Here is a 17,453-nt window from a genome sequence, read left to right as displayed (position 1 = left end):
ATGAACGCGAGAAGTTGAAATATTTCGAGTGAATTTGGAACGAACAAGATCGCGCGGATGCGTGTAATATTTCATTTTATTTATTGTCTTTTTCCACTTCTACATATACAGACGGTGCGTATCCGCGTTTCGTCGCGCGGTTCAGCATTGGATTCATGATGATCGCGTTAAGAAATGGATCGACCTCAGGACGATGGTTTTACTCGAAATTTTCAGGTTTTTTTCCCCCGAATCAACACATACGATATACACAGTATATTCAAACGTAGTGTTAGACGATTGTGCATCTCTGTTGCACTTTCAGGTATACACATGCACGTAGATAAAAATAAACATACGCACGAGCGAAAGGCACTCTCGCGACAGTCGTACTCGATTCAACTGAAACGCACGATGCCGTCTCCATCTTCCACGCAACAGACGGAAAGGGAGGTCGTTTCTGTTGACGAGGAATTAACGACGATATACATATCTCTTCTATGTGTACAATACATATATGTATATATATATATATTAATCAATAAACAAAATCATTAATGGAGCAGCGATATCGATATCGATAATTATATATATATATATAATATATAAATATTATATATATATATAATATTAATAATTGCAGTAGTACCAGCGGATGATAGAGTTCACGGATAGATAAATCTTTTTGTCTGGGTGAATAATGATTGTGGAACGATAGCATGTATAAATGCGGGATTCTCTATTACTTCATGATAATAAAAACATCTAGGTGCTACTGTTTCAGACAATACTGGACGTAAATTAAATAAGATTACGATAAAAATCGCGACAATAATACATATAATATTTATAATATATATATATATATTATCATATAGTATAATATAATAAAATAATATAATAGTATTAGCTATAAAATAATATCGACGTTAAACAGATTGCGACGAATAGTACCATTGTTCTTGAGTATTGCCAACGGAGCGTTCTATTTTCTTTTATGCGATCGCTGTACAAAAGTTCGGCGCACATCATTGGCGCGGGAATAAAAGGAACCGGAGAATAATAATACGAAGATATCGATTACGAATAGTAAATTAAGACTGTGTTTCATCTCGCGCAATCCGACTAACGTTACAATTCTATGTACAAATTTCTCGCGCTCTATCTCGGCTCCGTGTGTCGGAAGCTCGCGACAAGATGTCGATTCAGCCTATCCTAATTGATCTACGTCTAACTACAAACAGAACTACTATTTACAAGAACCGCGAGAGCTTAGCGCGAGATACAGCCGCTCGCGGTTTCAAATATACATTTGCAGAGTGGAGCCGTTGATACTCGAGCTACCGACGATCGCCGATAGCGCCAAGAATTGTTTTGTAAATCGAATTTTCTTTTACGAACGTCTCCACTAAATTTGAATTTTCTAATAGCCCACGTGTTTAAACGATTCATACGCGAAGAGAGATTCGAATATAGCTGCACGTGTCAATAGTCGAAGCGTTGATAACGGCGATTCGTTCGGATCCATGAGTCGTTGCTGCGAACGCGATACAGCTTTATTCTTGATCGTTTCACGCTTTTAAAAGTATGTACGCGATTAGCCGCTTTCGTGGACGGTAATTCAGTTTGCCAGCGTCGTGTCGCCGCTATTGTTATCTATACATACACGATTTTTGCTTATTTGTTCGCTTATGGGGTCGCGATCCTTCGCTCGCCCGACGAGAATCGGTCTCGTTCGATTTTTTCTCCATTTTCCTCGTATCCGGCGACTGGATCGCGTCGCGAACCGATTCCCCACACGTCGACCCAATTAAAATTAATGTCCTATCACCGTAGAATTGCACGAAACCCCATTGTGTCTGTGTCTCTGCCTCCTATGTCTTTGTCCGTGTTTCTGTTTTGCATCTGCCTTGCGAGTGTACCCCCGACCGCCAATTTTCACGGTAAACCCGGAAATTCGGTCGGTCGAGAATTCGGAATTTGTTGGATTGCGTGTGATCGTACGGAAAGCGGCTCACAAATTTATCCTCAACAACGTTTAAACAAATCCGCGAGTCGCTGTACCTACGAAAATATGTACGTGTGTGCGTGTGTGATCTCTCACTCCACCGTGAGCCGGTGCGTGACCCCGTGAAAAAACCAACGTGTGCTAGAAGCGAAATCTCGTGCGCGGAGGAGCGAGTTACAAAACAAACAAGAAAAAAAAATAGAATGTGTATTATCATATCACAGATTTCCCACGGTGCGTACAAGATAGGCGTCTATTAATTATAAAAGAAGAATCTACGCGGTGTGTTCCTCGAACGCGTCAGTCAACGAGGAACGCAATGATCGACGGGAGTGGGTGGGGAGGAAAAGACGATGTAGACGCGGTTATCGCGAGGACATTTACCTTGGAAGAGCACTCGATTATTCAGAGACAATATAAATGATGTTTGTTTGCAATTTGTCCAAGTAATTTAACTGAAAATCCATCGATGAAATAGTAAAATGTCGATTCGCCGAATTGTCCTACTATATAATCAATTGTCTCTCGCGATAACGCGGGTCCGAGAAACGATGGATGTCGTTCTTGCCAAGACATCGACCGTTTCTATTCGCTTTTGTCGTTCTTGCACCCTCCGAGTCGGAAAGCAACGTAACTGGCCGTGCATTGCTCGAAGAGAAACATCGTTCCGTGAATATGAACTCAACTCGTGCGTTCCAACTCCCTCGCGAGGAGAAGGCGTTACCGCCCATCCTGAAACGTTCGATCCGAGTCTTCGGGTGATGGTGTGAAGCGTGTGACTCTGCTCGCGACCAGAGCTCCGGTGCTCCGCTCGTTTCTTTTTCAACAAAGTTATCGAACAAGCTGCTTCCCGATCGAATAAATAAACGGACAATCCGGAGTTCTGTTCGCGATTCGCAAGAATTGCGAAATAACATCCGGTCGGCTCTGCCGCATACATCTAGCCAACTCGAGAAGTGATTCTCTCGTCAGTGGGCTGAAAAATGATCGATAAATTAGTGTCGCGGTACGCGGTAAATGTCGAATGGTCGCGCGCGGTCCCCTTGCCAGACGATTTCCGTCAGTAATCTAAATTAGCCTAGTCTCCACGCATACGTACGCGTGCCTATACATACATACATGTTTATCGAGAATCGATAGTAAGTAACGCGGAAAGGATCGCGTGTACTCGATCGATCTGTTAACCGATTGATGTATCTTTACGCGATCGCCCCCCCCCCCTTCCAACGCGTTCGCAGTCTCACGAACGAAACGAAACGTTAATAAATTAAGCACGATCGAGGACAACGAGTATTGCGAGCAAAACGAACCTCCGCGGATACTACGATTTGTCCGACGAATAAATGTAAGAGAAGCAACTCTGAAAGGACCTGTCGTCGTCCTCTGCCGAAGCGAAGATACGCTGCCGTGAAAAACGTCGTTGGAGGATGAATCGACCCTCGGATGAAGGGTTTATCGAGAAATCCGTGTATCACCGGATTCCTCACCAAGAACAGCCGCGTCCAGGTACTTTTCGCGCGACGTTTCCTAACGCCCTTTCACTCGCAGACGTGCACCCACCCAGATCGAATGCCACTCCGTCGACGAATGGAATGGCAGAACCTCCCTGGTCGATTCTCTGTCGGCGTGGCCGGGGGCGGCGTTTGTTCATCAGATGCTGGATGCTCGGCCCAAATGCGACATCGTCGGTGCTCGTTGGTTGGGCGGTTGGAGACTCTTCGAGGCAGATTTTACGCAGCTCTCCGTGTCCCGTATGTCCCGTGTGTCCCGCGAGTCCCGTTGCAACAGGCCACCCTGAAGAGTTACATGACCAAGAACAATTCCGTGGTCTCATATCTCTCTGTTCGTTGTCGTCTCGACTTTATCTCTCGGTCTTTCTTTTGCCTTTTTTCTCTCGTTTCGCTCTCCCTTTTTCTCACGTTACTCTCTAACGTTCTCGACGCGAGCAGCTATTTGTTGTGGGGGTCCCCGTGTTGCTCTCTAGTTACATCCCCGACCTACCCTAACTCGCGACGACCGCGTCTCTCATTTTCTCCCCCCCCCCCTCCCCCTCTCACTCTATCTCTCTTTCTTTTTCTTTCTGAAAAACCGACGGACGTCGTTTGTTTGCGAAATCGATGCTGTCACCGAATTAACGTTACTCTAGATGGAGTCTACGTGCGCACCTGGAGCAGCATATTGGCGAAATTGCTGTTGGTGAATTTGAAGTGTCGCTTGTCATAGAACTTGAGCAACGCCGGACTGTACGGGTGCTTATCCTTCAGGTGTAGATAATGAACTTCTGGCTCTTGCGTCGTATGACCGCACTCCTCGCACACGTATACCTGCGACGATGCAAAACAGGAACGAATTAGCTACCAATATCTCGATATACACAGAAAGGCATAAGCAGAAGGAAACTCCAAGTTACTTGTACCTTTGTGCGCCGTTCTTTGTAGGCGTATTGGTGCTGAACGCCGTGAACTTTCAGGCAATGACTCTCCAATGAGCATCTTTGCGTGAAGCTTTTCTCGCAAAGATTGCATTTGTACGGTCTAACGCCTGTGTGCGTTCGAGTGTGACGTTTGAGGTCAAAGGTGTCGTTGAAACCTTTGCCACAAAACGTGCACAGGTAACGTTTTACGTCGCTGTGACATTTCATATGCCGGTTAAGCAGCCGTTGCAAGCTGAAGTTTTTGCTACATACGCGACACGTGAAGCGGTTGGGATCGTCGTCCTGAAACACCAAACGAACCAATTATTCGTAATCTCGGAGCAGCTGTTGCGTCAACGGAACATTCTATTCTAATCTAATCGAAAAGTTCGAAATCAAAGAATGCGAAAGATCACGCCTCGAGGGACGATAAAAATAAAGACGTATGGCGAGGAAAGGCGTTCCAGAATGACGTTTACCTTGCCGGGTGGAGGTCGCGCTGCCCTCTCTTCGTCGCGATTAGCCGCCGCCTGTCTCTGACCCTCGATCGCCAGTGGATTTTTAATCCCATGGCCACCGTTGACGAACTCGATTTGACAGTCACCCGGCAAGCCAAGCTAAACCAGGAAAAATCAACGTGAATACCATCGGACCCCCCTTGCCACGTGGCTGCGAGTAGATCGTCGATATTGCTTGTGGATGAAGCACTCAATTTGATTGGGCATTGCATAGTTAGACGATTTAACCATTACGATTTATAGATTTTTCAACGTCTGTGTGACAATGCTGCGTCTACAAGTGTATCCGAGCGAAAGAAAACGATCGGAAAGCATTGTCATAGAGAACGAGGGACGGCGGCGTGCGACCGTCGAAGATCAAAAGATATGCGTTTGCCTGGATCAATTTCGGGTGCTTACCCTTTGCTGTAGGACACCGACCCGTTGCGTCAGCGGCGGTTCTCCAACCGGACCGGGCTGTTGCACAGAGTTGACCGATGCCGCAGACACAGTTCCAGCTGGGCTGGCCGCGTGTTCCATCAATGCGCAGGATGGCGACGTGCTGCTCGATGCCGCGTCCAACGAACAGCTAGCTGCTCCAGGACTCGGTAGACTTCCGCCAACGCTGCTACCTGAATCTAGTTCCAGACCTTGAAATCAATATCGTTGATCGTTTAAACGCATACTCGAGTCTCGGGGATCTTTGCCCTGTCGCGGGTCCGATCTCCGGCCTAGGGAAAAAACGATGGAAACACTAACCACTGCCTGCGAAGCTCAATCCCGGACTTAACAGTCCTTGGTGTTGCTGCTGATGGGGCGAGGGAGCCGTGCCCTGTTGCTGTTGCTGTTGTTGCTGCTGTTGCTGTTGCTGTTGCTGCAGCTGTACTTGTATCTGGAGTTGCTGCAGCTGTGGCTCGGACTGATGCTGGTGATTCTGGTTGATGTGAAGTCCGAGCTCGGTACGCTCCTTCGACACGGTCTGATAACTCGACTCATTCCCGTAGCTCAGTCCTAATTTCGAGGTGCTGAAATGATGAGGAGCTCCAGTGTAGTGCCTGAACAGAGACATTTCGCATTCGCAATTACGCAGACACGACGAACGAGTCGATGGCAACACCTTTCGGGCAACCCATTTTCCGCGTCTTTGTCCGACGATTTAAGTTTCAATAGCGTGTACCAGAAACGCGTCAACGAAGGTCGGCCTGACCGCGTCTCTCAGACGTGGTTGTAGGGAAAAGGGTTAAACCGCTAATCGCTATCGCAAGTCTGGAGGCTCGCGAAGGCAGACGTTGCACTTACCTCGATGTGTCGAAACCCCGCGAAAGAGCCATGCTGTGCTCGGGGAAGGGGTCGACGCTGGGCTCGACGGGCGCATTCATCTGCCCGGAAGCGTCTTGGCCTATCCCGCTTCCGGCCGAGGCGGGTGACTGGAGCGATTCTTCGAGAAGATCGTTGCCGCCGTCCTCGGCCGGTAGCCTCGGCAGGAAAAGATCGGCGGCATCGCTTAAGCTTTCCAAGAGCGCCGTGTGGTCTGTTGGCGAACTGAACGTAAGAGTTGCGGTGAACTGTAGGGGATCGACCACGGCGCCGGTCACCATGTCCACCATCATCCCCGCGTCGGTCATGTCATAGGTGTTGTATTGTCCCGGCAACATGTCGTTAGGTTGTATCTTGTAGGGAGACAGGTCTTCTTCCTCTTTGAGCGTTAGGCCGTAGGTGGCGCAGACGTTCTGCAGAAGGGAATACTGCTTCCCCTCCTGCGCGTTATACTGCGAATGTTGCGAGTTCACGTCCTGCTGGCCCGTGTCGCACTCCATGCCCACCGTTGGCGAAGGCGTCAGGTAGCCGTTACCTGAACAACCGACGTCGGAACGTTACAGTCTGCCGAGATCCTTCTCGTCAGAGTTCGCTTGAAAAGAAATGGTTGGTTACCTTGCGTGCTGTTGTATTGGTTGGCGAAGTTGGCCAGATTGTTGCCCCCTTTCAGGGACTCGTAGAACGGCGGCAACGATCCTGTAGGTGGCGAGCTGGGTCCGTAGTTACCTCTGCCGCCGTTCCCGCCGGGATTCATGCCCCCGGCACCGGCACCTCCGCCCACGGCCCCACCGCCCCCACTACCACCCGTGACAGCTCCGCCACCGCCGCAGTAGCCACCGCTTCCGGTCGAGTTCGAGGACGTGGAATTCCCGGAGCCGGCTGCGCCGCCACCGGACCCAGAGCCAGAGCCACCGTTGCCCCCGGATCTCCCGTGACCGGCTGCTGCGTGTACCACCTGTGGACCACCGGACAATCTCATGGCCAGCAAAGGTCTCGCGATCGAGTTGCCGATCATGCGCGACACCTTCGCGCCTTCTCGACCACGCTCCTCGTCCTCCTCTTTTCTCTTGGGCACAGCGTAATCGATTGGCTGGTCCTGTCGAGAATAATGAGAAATCGGTTAATCCCGATCCTTTCGTATCATCAAGATCGCCGAGAATGCGAATGTCGAACGCGAAATTACCTGCTCCGGTTCTTGCGTCTGCGCTATCTCCACCTTATCCTCCCTCCGGGACGTCGACTGGCTCTGTGGGGGGACCCTCTGGATGACGGAGACTCTGGTCGGAGGTTCGACTCGAGGCGTCTTTGGAGGGGTGATAGGCCGCGGCAAGACCAGCTTCTCCGATTTTCCGATGAAGAGGGTAGCATCGCTCGACGAAGGAGCAATCGGCGGACTGCTGTACTCTTTCCGTTCCGCTCTGGTTAGCACGTGACCTCTGCTGCCATAGGGCACATCTCCGCCGAGGATGCTCGAGATGAATCTGCGCGGGGGTGTGTTACTGGATTGCGGGGCCGGGGTGATACCGCTGCCACTGCCGCTGCCGCTGCCACTGCCGCTGCCACAGCCGCTGCCACTACTGCTACCGTTACCGGCTCCGCTTACGCAGCTGCTGCTATTAGTATTGTTCGACTGCCATTGCGGGGGTGGCGACACGGCCGGACTTGTACTCCGCAAGGATTCCGGTGTAGTAGCTCGGTCATCTTCCGTTTTATCGCGATCTATGTCCACAAAAGATCAGACGTTTTAATCCTTATCCTTTGTGCTTCTTACTCCATGGCTGAAATGACGAGATCAAAGGAATTGAAATGAAAAAAAAGGAGAAGACGGAGAGACACGAGATTTCAAACGTGTCTAGTCTTCTCGTAATTTCGCTGAAAACACCAAGTATCGAGAATAAGTCCAAGTCTAAGTCGAATTCGGGAGCCGATTGTCTGGACGCACGCGCATGGATACGGATACACGTACCGGCGACAAGTCGCTGGTATTCTGAATTTACGAGCAACCTTGAGGGTTCCCGGCCACCGTGCGCTGTTTCTTTTCGCTCATCCTCCGCGCGACACGCATAGCCGCGTAATTCGTCCTCCGTTCGCCGAAGATATCCACAGTCGAAGCTCGGTCTCGACCTCGACAAACCGGCTGCTTCCGTGGCTGGTCAAGGACGCTCGATTCGATCTCCCCGAATTCGAACCGGCACGATTATTTACGCCTTTTTTATCCTCCCTACCTCTTTCGTTACCTCGCTTTACCGTCTCCGTTTCCTATCGCGCGTCGAAGCAGGGGCGAAAACAATCGGGCGAAGTTCGCTTGGTTCAAAATAATTGACATTTACCGCCATCGATGCACCCGCGACGACAGCGCGAAGCTTGTTTAGGGGTCCGTACAGCGCCGATCGGTGCAACGGCAAAACGCTCAAACCGTTAACCAAATTACCGACAGCCGATTTTGACTAACAGTTTGAGCGTTTTGCCACTGCACGAATTGGCGCTGTACGGACCCCCGAAAAAGCTTCTCGATCTTCCCGCGAGAGGCGCGACAAGTTAATCGGAGGCGGTAAATTCGAATTGTTTCGAGATAACGGAGAAGGAAGCAGTTTCTACAAGTATACGAGAATTTCGAAATTCTTCGGATTCTCTGGACATCGTCGAGCTAGGAGATCCTGCCGGTTTCTATCGTACGAGTGAAATTGAAAAACCGTGGATCGGATTCAGAGGAAACTGTTTTCGCCGGAAACGAGACCTTCGAGGAGCGAAGAAGGGCCTCCGTGATTCGCGTGCAGTCGCAGGTACGAACAAGGTAAAACACGGTGCGGCTCGGTGTGGCGCGGCGCGGCGAGACGAGAGGAGAACGCCCCTCAAGGACAGTCGGACGAGCAATTACATCGTACTCTCGAATCGGCCGGATCGGCTGAACCGGCCGAAGGCGTGCAATTTTCTCCGAGCGGCGTTCTCTTGACTTTGACACAGACTGGGTGGTTCGCGAATGGAGCACGAGGACACCGTGTCGACCGGCGAACACAAGCGAACGCGGCGAGCCGCTCGAGCGGAAATCAGGAAACCGGCCGCGCGAGGACACGCCGAGTCGCGCCGCGCGCCGTTTTTGCGAGCACGTGCACGCACATTGCCCACACCTTTCCACGTCGCATCTCTTCCTCCGCGTCTCCCTCTTCTCGTTCGAACGGTGGACGAGACTTTTGAGGCGCGTTGTTCGAGCATTCATCGTATCCGATTCGAAGTGTAAGACTTTCAACGCCTTCGAGTGTCGCCTCGCGAGCGCTCGCATCGAGAAAGATCGGCTACAGCTAGAGAAGTTCGCGAAAGTCTCTCGACCCTGAAGAAGCGAGCCGGAGACGAGCTCCGCCGGCTGCGATCAGATTCGGGATCGGTGGCCACGAGTTTCGAGAGAGCGGCACGCTTCTAACGCGTCGCCGCGTTTACAGTTTACAGTTTACAGTTTACGCAAGCGATTGCGTCACCTCGTCCAAGCCGAAGAGCTAAGGTAACCCAGGTAAGCAGCGCGGAGGAGAGGAACCAAAATGGCGGTTCCACGCGGTTGAGCAACCTTCGGCCAGAAAAGAGTCGACCGGTACGTGAGATTCTCCTCTGAAATCCCTGGAACAGGTCCGACCATGGGGCCGCGCTATAAATACCGGCGGGAGCTTCGTGACCGGCGTACCGATCTCCCTCTTCGTCTTTCTTTGCTCGGATCGCGGTCGCACTAAGTCTCTCTCTCTCTCTCTCTCTCTCTCTTTCTCTCTCTGTCCCTCGACACTCGTCCTTCTCTCCTCGTGTCCCTCCGCTCCGCCGTTCCCGAGCGTTTTCGTTTTTGCAAGCGCGCGGTGAGACAAAAGGATCCAATCGAAAATATAGCATTCTGCCATCGTTCGCGATACTCTGGCGAGTCATCGAAGACATCCTGCAAGTAAACTCATTCCAGGGAACATCTATTTCTACGTTGGATTCGATTTCGCGAACCGTAACGGTGCCCTCTCTCTCTCTTTCTCTCTCTTTCTTTCTTCGAGAGGAAAAATCGTCGCATCTCTTGGATTGGAAAAATCAGGAAAATCGATTTTCGATCGGCGTCGGTTCTGTCCCGGTGTGCGGCGCGGAGGAAGAAAGGAAGACTGCGAGAAAAAGAAGCAAGAACCGGTACTTCGAGTCGAGTCGGCAGGAACGAGCTCTCGGCTCCCAGCTCCCCGCCGAGATTCGAGCTTCGAGACTCGAGACCACGGCCATTCCAAGCCCCCCGGCTCGCGCCTGTGTCCGTGTCCGTGCTCTCGTGTTCGTGCTCGTGTCCGTGTCCGTGTCCGTGGATAAGAGTCGAGGTTTCGAGCCGTTCAACCGTTCAACCGTTCAACCGGTCAACTGTAACCGGTCGCCACCTCGGGCCCGCGTTATCGTCGGCCGGGGATCAGGAACCTCGGGAACCTCCGATGCGCCCACAGATTTTCGAGAACGGGAATAATCACGGAGGTGTACCGGTCGGTCTCCTCTTTCTTCGATGCTCTCTGCTTTAAATCGATCGCCCGATTACGCAACTCTAGGATCACGGTGCCTGTGCGGCGTCGACGAAGAACCCGCGAGGCGAATGGTTCTCGTTTCTTTGCGTATGACATATAGATGGAGTCGAGAATAAAGGAAAAAAGAGCAATTTGCCGACTACGGTACCCGCGGGGCCGCTTCGACCCCAAGGTGTTAATTGGTGCATCGAAGGAAACGTCGGGTAAGGTTTCCTTTCTCTTGCGCGTCCGCACAGGATTTCCTCGAGTATCTTTAAAGCATCTTTTCGAGAAGTCCGAGGGGGAGTAAGAGTCAAGGAACGCGGAGAGACCTCCGTTTCGACTAACGAGCAGGAGATTCGAAGATAACCGTAGGTGTTGGTAGCGTTCGGCGAGGATGGAATCACGAGAACGGAGGAATGCGAGGGCCCGGGAGAACGAAATTGCAATTGCCGCGCGACGCGGGGCTGTACTCTGTCGTGGTGTGCTATGCTATGCCACGCTATGCTATGCTGTGCTATGCTGTGCTGTGCTATGGTATGGCGTGGCATTGCGCGCTCACGGCCAAGTGCAGCTTGTGCAGCGGAGCCCGAGTCTCGCCGTTCGATTTCTATCGCACTCGCTCGATCCCGTCCCATAAATCCCGACTCCCTCTCTTCTCTCTCTCTCCCTCTCTCTCTCTTTCTCTCTCTCGCTCGACGGAATCACTGGGCCACGAGACGAGACGAGACAAAGAGATCGCAATAATAAGGTGCAAGTTGGTGCGCGCTCGGTGGACGGTGCCATTTGGAATCGGGGCCCCGCGAACTCGATCGCCGCGGAGATATGGTCCAAGGCGAGCGAGAATACGAACAACGATCGTCCGAACGGGGTTCGACATTAAAAAGTAACGGGCTGAACGGAGAATCGTGACGACTACCGTGACGTAGCGTTCGCGAGCGTCTTTCCGCGGTCGGTACCGCTTCGGAAAAGCTCCGAGTCGAACGGCTCGGTGGTAGCCAGCGGCGGCCATCTTGGTCCCCCGTCGACGCGTATCCGAGATCGGGCCGTTTCCGATCTTCGAAGCGTCCCCCGATCTCGATAGCGAGTTTTCGGTTTTATCCGTTTACGGTTCATCGACTCGCGAAGCCGGTTGGTCGAACGTCGAGATCGGTGACGAAGACGAGGACGGAGACGGAGGGAGAAGCTACCCAACGATCAGCCATTCGCCTCTCTTGGGGTTCTCGGCTGGCTGTTCGATCGAACGCGAACCAGCCTCGGCGTCGGTCGACCTACTTACGGTCCCGACCACTCCCACGGATCCTTTTTCCCCTCCAGGTTTTTCCTTTCCATTCGTTTCGGACGCGAAGCCGGCAGGAACCTTCGCCATTACGTTGATCGCGTAATAGACCATCGTCGACGATCTCTCGACGTTTTCTCAGCTACAGATTCGACCGAGCAACCGCATCGCGAAAAGAAACCGTGCGCATTACTTACGCGGTAGAAAAAGTGCGCTAAGAAAATCTCGACACCGGCGAACGAGTTCGCGCGCCTTCGGGATGGGAATACTATTGCAATAGACTGCGGAGGAACCTGGGCTATTATTTGCAGGGTCGACGAACCCTCGGCTGTGAATTATAAACGGCTGGAACCGAGGATCGAGGCCCCATTCGTGATCGGGGGACAGGTTTCCGAGCGTCTGAATGAATTCGAGGAATGCACTTGTGATTTGGGCTCGAGGCGAGTGGCAAGAGCGGACAGAGCGAGCGGAGCGGACAAGAGTGGACGATAAACGATGCAGGTGTGACCGGCCACCGTAGACGTATCGTCAACATTCCTATTACTCTCAATGAGTAGACGAACCGTTTAACGCACCGTAGGTACCACTGAAGAGAGTTGTCGTTCGATTTATTAAAATGAACGGTGGAAGAAAGAAGCTCGAAAACTTTACGAGGCGAAGAAACTTGGCTTCGTTTAAATCGATCGACTCGTTAGCGCGAGAAAGAATTTTCGCGTAATCGTTCCATAATTACGGGAATACACGGCCCGTAACCCGTCCCTAATAGGTTTCTAATGGGTCTGTCTCGTAATGCGACAGGTTCGACCGCGAAAACCTGCCAGCGCATCAACCCTTCTACCGTGAAACGCGGTCGAAAGGGGGGAATCGAGGAAGGAGGGTTTGCTGCGGCCGACTCGAAGGGGCAATTGTTCATTCGGGACATTCTCGAGGACAGGTACCGTCGATCTCTTTCGAGACGACCTTCGGGGAGCCTTGGTTCTCCGCAATAAAAAAAAAAATGCTAACTAGAGGAGGAAGATAATCTCTGGCGAAGCAACGAGCCGACGTCGAATTTTCGAGTCGACGCACGCGAAATGCAAAGGGAACTGTCTCTGTCTGACGCAATACGAAGTCGCCAACTGTCATCGACAGGGCGTGACTGCTTGTGCACTGTGCACTATGCAAGAATGCAGAATCGCGGACGGCAACCCGACCGACGACTCGTTCCGATGTCTCGAAGCGGTTCGATTCGATCGTCTTTCCTCGATCGCGAACGTCTTCCGATCCGAACCGACAAACGGAAGAACGGCATTCGAAAGGAAAAAATTGTGAAAAATTGCGACGAAGCGTAAAGAAGCATAGACTATCGAGAAAGTCGAGCACGTCGATAATCCGTTGATGTCGAGCCTCCAGAAAACTCGCACGTATGAAGACGATATACAGATTACGTGGCAACGAGCTTGTCGCGTGTCACGGAGAAACCGCGCCGAAAGGATATTGTGAACGATGTGAATTTTTCGGAATGAACGGAGCGTCGAGAATTTGGCAGAGACGCCAAATTCCCGCCGCGTTTCGAACGCGAACGCGTATGCGTATGCGTATGCGAACGCGCTTGTGCGGAGACAAACGTTTGCATAGCGGTATCGTGCGTGGGCAGAAGCATCGCGAACAGCAAGGTGACACCGTACACGCAGCCACTCGATGGCCTTGCGTAATGGCGGCGCACACTGTCCCTCCTCTCTCTCTCTCTCTCCTCTCTTGACTCATCTTCCGTTAACCCTGCGTTGGCCTGCTACGACAAACTTCTGAGGATTCTTTCTCGGATCGGGTTCCATCGGCGTCTCAACAGAGAAGGGCAGATTTGGCGCCCGGTGAAGGCATATTCGCGGCATAAACGAAAATATGAAGATATAAAAATACGACAATGCGATAAACCGCGAGGCAGATACATGGATCGGTTGTCGCGGCGATCAGCTTTTTCTCGGCTCGGCTCGGCACGGAAGATCGCGGTGCTCGGTGACCGGCCAGGTGACTTTCCCCACCGGTGACCTTGCCGCACCGGTGAAAAGTCGCGAGGAAACCGACGACAACCGTTGCGATAGCACGCGATGCCAGAATTTGCGCAAAGTTTCGTTTTCGTGCGTTCCCTGCGCATCCGTCGCGGTCGACGCGATCGGTAAGAGACGGTTTGGTTATCGAACGACGGCCTTCGATTTCGTGGCGAACGAGAAATCGACGAAGCCGTCCGATCGGACGCGCTGCAAGTTGCAACGCGAGCGAGTGCACGCGCCGCGGCTTCCTAATTAGCATCCGCCGAGTGTAATCATCGGCGATTCGCTTATCGCGTTGTTGGTTTTTCCAGTTCTCTTTCTTTCCAGCGAAGGAAAACTGTTGCACCGCCGCACCGGGAGGTTTTTACGATTTTCATCGGTGCGCGGATCAACTATGTTTGTGTGCCAGCGATACGGAGAAAGATGGAGCGTAGAGTGAATTACGATCGACGAAAGGGTTCGAACAATTAACGAACGGGTCGCGTATGTTCGCACGCGGTGGTTGGCAGTCGACGCGAAAATTTATCTCGTCTCGCAGTCGTTCTCTGCACTTGGCCCCCTTGCTCGGAAAGAATTTCGGTCACGGCCCTCTTGCGCCATTAGCCTCCGCGCGCCACGGTAGTCGCTAATGCGGCTGTTTCTGTGCTGGCAGCGTGGATCGTCGTGCGCGTGCATGGTTCGCGTCTGTGTTTGTGTCTACCTCTGGCCGCAAACAGGTGAGCCGAGCCCGCGTTACCTGTGTTACCTGTTCGTGTGCGAGTCCGTGCCCGTGCCCGTGCCCGTACCCGTGTCTCACGACCACGTTGCAGCCTGCTCGCTCCGTTCGTTCTACCTGCTTACGGCGCTTTCGACGACGAGCCGAACCTGTTCCTCGCGCTGCCAGAGGTCCAGCGTGTCGTTTCAAAGCCAAACCACGTACCTAGCACGGCTTTCACCCTGTCCTCTAACGTCTCCCCGGTCGCGCTATTTTTATTCGTTCGTTTGCCGAACGAGACCGACTCGTTGCTCACTCGCCGTTAGCCGTCGCAACGGAAAACGAAGCGAAAAGTCTCGTCGAATATCGTCCGCGCGACGATAGGATCCAGGAAGGAACGATACACCCTCCTGCTCTTGAAGATCGTTCCCTTTGTATCTTCGGTGTTCGAATGCATCGAGAATGGTGGTAATCGCCGGAATAAACTTCTGTCGTTGTCGCCACCTGATCGCGCGTTCGCAGGTGAAGCGTCTAAGTCGCTATCGCGAAACCCTTAGCCCTAGGCTGTCATTCCCGTTGCTGGTAAAGACCCGTAGCGCCCGATACCCACATGCCAATGCGCGCGAACGTTCGCAGAGTCGCTCGGGAACTCGGGAGTCGAGACACGCAGAGACAGACACACGGCCATGGACACACGGGTACACGGGTACACGGGTACACGGGCACACGGGCACACGGGCACAGGGGCACGCGGTACGCAAGGAACGACCGAGCGGTCGCCGCGCCGCAACGAAATGCACGCACGATGAGCACCGCGAGCGGTGCATTGTAATTCGTCACAATGGCTGCACATCCTGGTGTACTAGCCTTTGGCACAGGTGCGCGATTACCTGTGTGTCAACGACGGTCGAGCGTTGTTCGAGTTCGAGTTCGAGCCCGGACTCGGAATAAGACTCGCGTTTAGCCCGCGGCAGGCTCGAGTTTCGAAAGCGACACATTTCGAGAGAACCTCGTCGAATGAATTTCGATCGACGTCTTTGAAAAATCGACTGGATCGTTCCGAAGGGAGTACCATAAATAATTTCCATCGAACGCGCGAGGAGATTCGATCTAATATTCGATGGCGGTGTTAAAACGGCGAGTCGAAGGTTAGAGCTTCCAGTTTGCTTAAAGCTGCCCATAAAATCGTGTATTTGCATACGTAGACGCGCATCGGAGAGATTGCGCGCGACTGCAAGGATCGAATGTGCCCGGGAATCGATTACCGATGGCGTGTAGGATTCGTAGAAATTGTCGGTGACGGTCAACGACGGCGATACCAGGCGCTAAACTCGCGGTCGAACGCTCGGTTTCCGTGTCAAGCGCGCGCGCGCGCGCGTTTCCTCTTGGTTTTGCGTATTGCGTATCGCGGCGCGAATTCTTAGCGATGCCGGTCTCGTCGTTGCTCGTCGCTGTCCGTCGCGTCGAATTTAACGCATTCCGCTCACACCGCGACACTGCGAACCTCTTTTGGTGTGGCTCGCCACGGTTTCTAAGTAGAATGCGCGTGCATCGCACTGCAAAACCGCTCGCAGCAGTTACGTCTTTCTTCGAGCTACGACCACCGCTGGTTTATCGGCTAGCAATTATACGAATCGCGCGATCGTTCGCAGCGGCTTGCTCCGCTTAGGTAATCGATTATTATTTAATAGACTTTTGAAAACCGATGACTAACGGCCGAGAGTTCCCCGATCGCGAGCACAGCTCGCAATTTACGTTAATCGTTCCTTTCGTACGAACGATCGTTTAAAGAGGTTCGATCGACAAGAAAGTCCCGATTCGAGGAAGGCTGGAGACCCGGTCGCGCATTTCTATTTACGACTCGAAGCCCGTCGCGACCTTCCAGCTTCTCTCTCCCTCTCTCTCTCTCTCTCTCTCTCTCTCTCTCTCTTTCTCTCTATCTCTCTCCGTCTTTCTGCTTCCAGCATCTTTCACCGAGCCGACGCGAGTCGACTCGACGACAGGATTCAAATACCTCTCGCGTTCGCCTTGGCCGTCGTCGCGGAGATCAGAACGCGGCACGCGGATAGATCGCGGAACACCGGACTCGGACTGCCGATTGCGCAATCCGCGCAATCGAGAATCGTGCGAAACTCGAAAATTGTTGTGGTAACGGCTACGCGTTGCGTAACATCGCATAACGAGCGCGTGATCCAGTTGGAACCACCGTGATCACGATCGACGGCCCGCCAATCGATTTTTGCTCGACGTCGATTCTAGAGTCTATGTTGCTAAATTTATTTATAATCTGCCACGAGCAGAGATTTACCGCGAACAGCGAAGGGATTCGAAGCGGCGAGACTATCCGTGGAAACGCGAGCCGGCGATCGCGTCTATGCAGCATCGAAGTCTCCGGTACGGCCCGATCCCGCGTTGAAGTCTCCGAGAGTAGTAAAGACCCGTAGCGCGAAACGCTATCGAATGCGACGAATATTTCGGAGGTATAATTATTATCGTTATCGTCTAAACTATAAATGGACAATTTGAAAAGAGGGAATACGGTTATTCGAGCCTCGCGGCTTGTTTTTATAATTGTTAGCAATCGGCAACTATAAAAACGAGTCGCGTGGCTCGAATAATCCGTGTCCCCTCCTTCCAAATTGTTCTTTTTTGTTCACAAGCTCGAGGACACTTTCGGAGAATCGATCGTATTCGCGTTTCAAGGCGCAAGGATTTCGCTATGCGGTACGCAGAAAAAACG

General features: G+C 52.3%; 1 protein-coding gene across 9 annotated transcripts in view; it reads right to left on the bottom strand.

Moving 5' to 3' along the window:
• Nucleotides 1-58: 58 nt before the first annotated feature.
• LOC117227528 (uncharacterized) overlaps nucleotides 59-17,453 on the bottom strand; it is a 69,611-nt gene continuing 52,216 nt past the window's right edge. For 3 of the 9 annotated variants that reach the window (XM_033482839.2, XM_033482845.2, XM_076522113.1), the window contains exons 3-11: nucleotides 7,398-7,933; nucleotides 6,830-7,310; nucleotides 6,197-6,749; nucleotides 5,657-5,952; nucleotides 5,318-5,547; nucleotides 4,880-5,017; nucleotides 4,404-4,703; nucleotides 4,153-4,311; nucleotides 59-3,781 (exon numbers count right to left, since the gene is read on the bottom strand). In XM_033482839.2, coding sequence (XP_033338730.2) covers nucleotides 3,638-3,781; nucleotides 4,153-4,311; nucleotides 4,404-4,703; nucleotides 4,880-5,017; nucleotides 5,318-5,547; nucleotides 5,657-5,952; nucleotides 6,197-6,749; nucleotides 6,830-7,310; nucleotides 7,398-7,933 — 2,837 coding nt within the window. In that variant the 3' untranslated portion in view covers nucleotides 59-3,637. The remainder of the gene's footprint in view (nucleotides 3,782-4,152; nucleotides 4,312-4,403; nucleotides 4,704-4,879; nucleotides 5,018-5,317; nucleotides 5,548-5,656; nucleotides 5,953-6,196; nucleotides 6,750-6,829; nucleotides 7,311-7,397; nucleotides 7,934-17,453) is intronic. The other 6 variants (XR_004492097.2, XR_004492098.2, XM_033482840.2 and 3 more) reach the window with 6 other exon arrangements.

The sequence above is a fragment of the Megalopta genalis genome, chromosome 5 (assembly GCF_051020955.1).
Source record: "Megalopta genalis isolate 19385.01 chromosome 5, iyMegGena1_principal, whole genome shotgun sequence".
In the NCBI taxonomy this organism is placed as follows: domain Eukaryota; kingdom Metazoa; phylum Arthropoda; class Insecta; order Hymenoptera; family Halictidae; genus Megalopta; species Megalopta genalis.
Note: the sequence above shows the minus strand (reverse complement) of the source record. Positions and strands in the feature narration are given on the sequence as shown.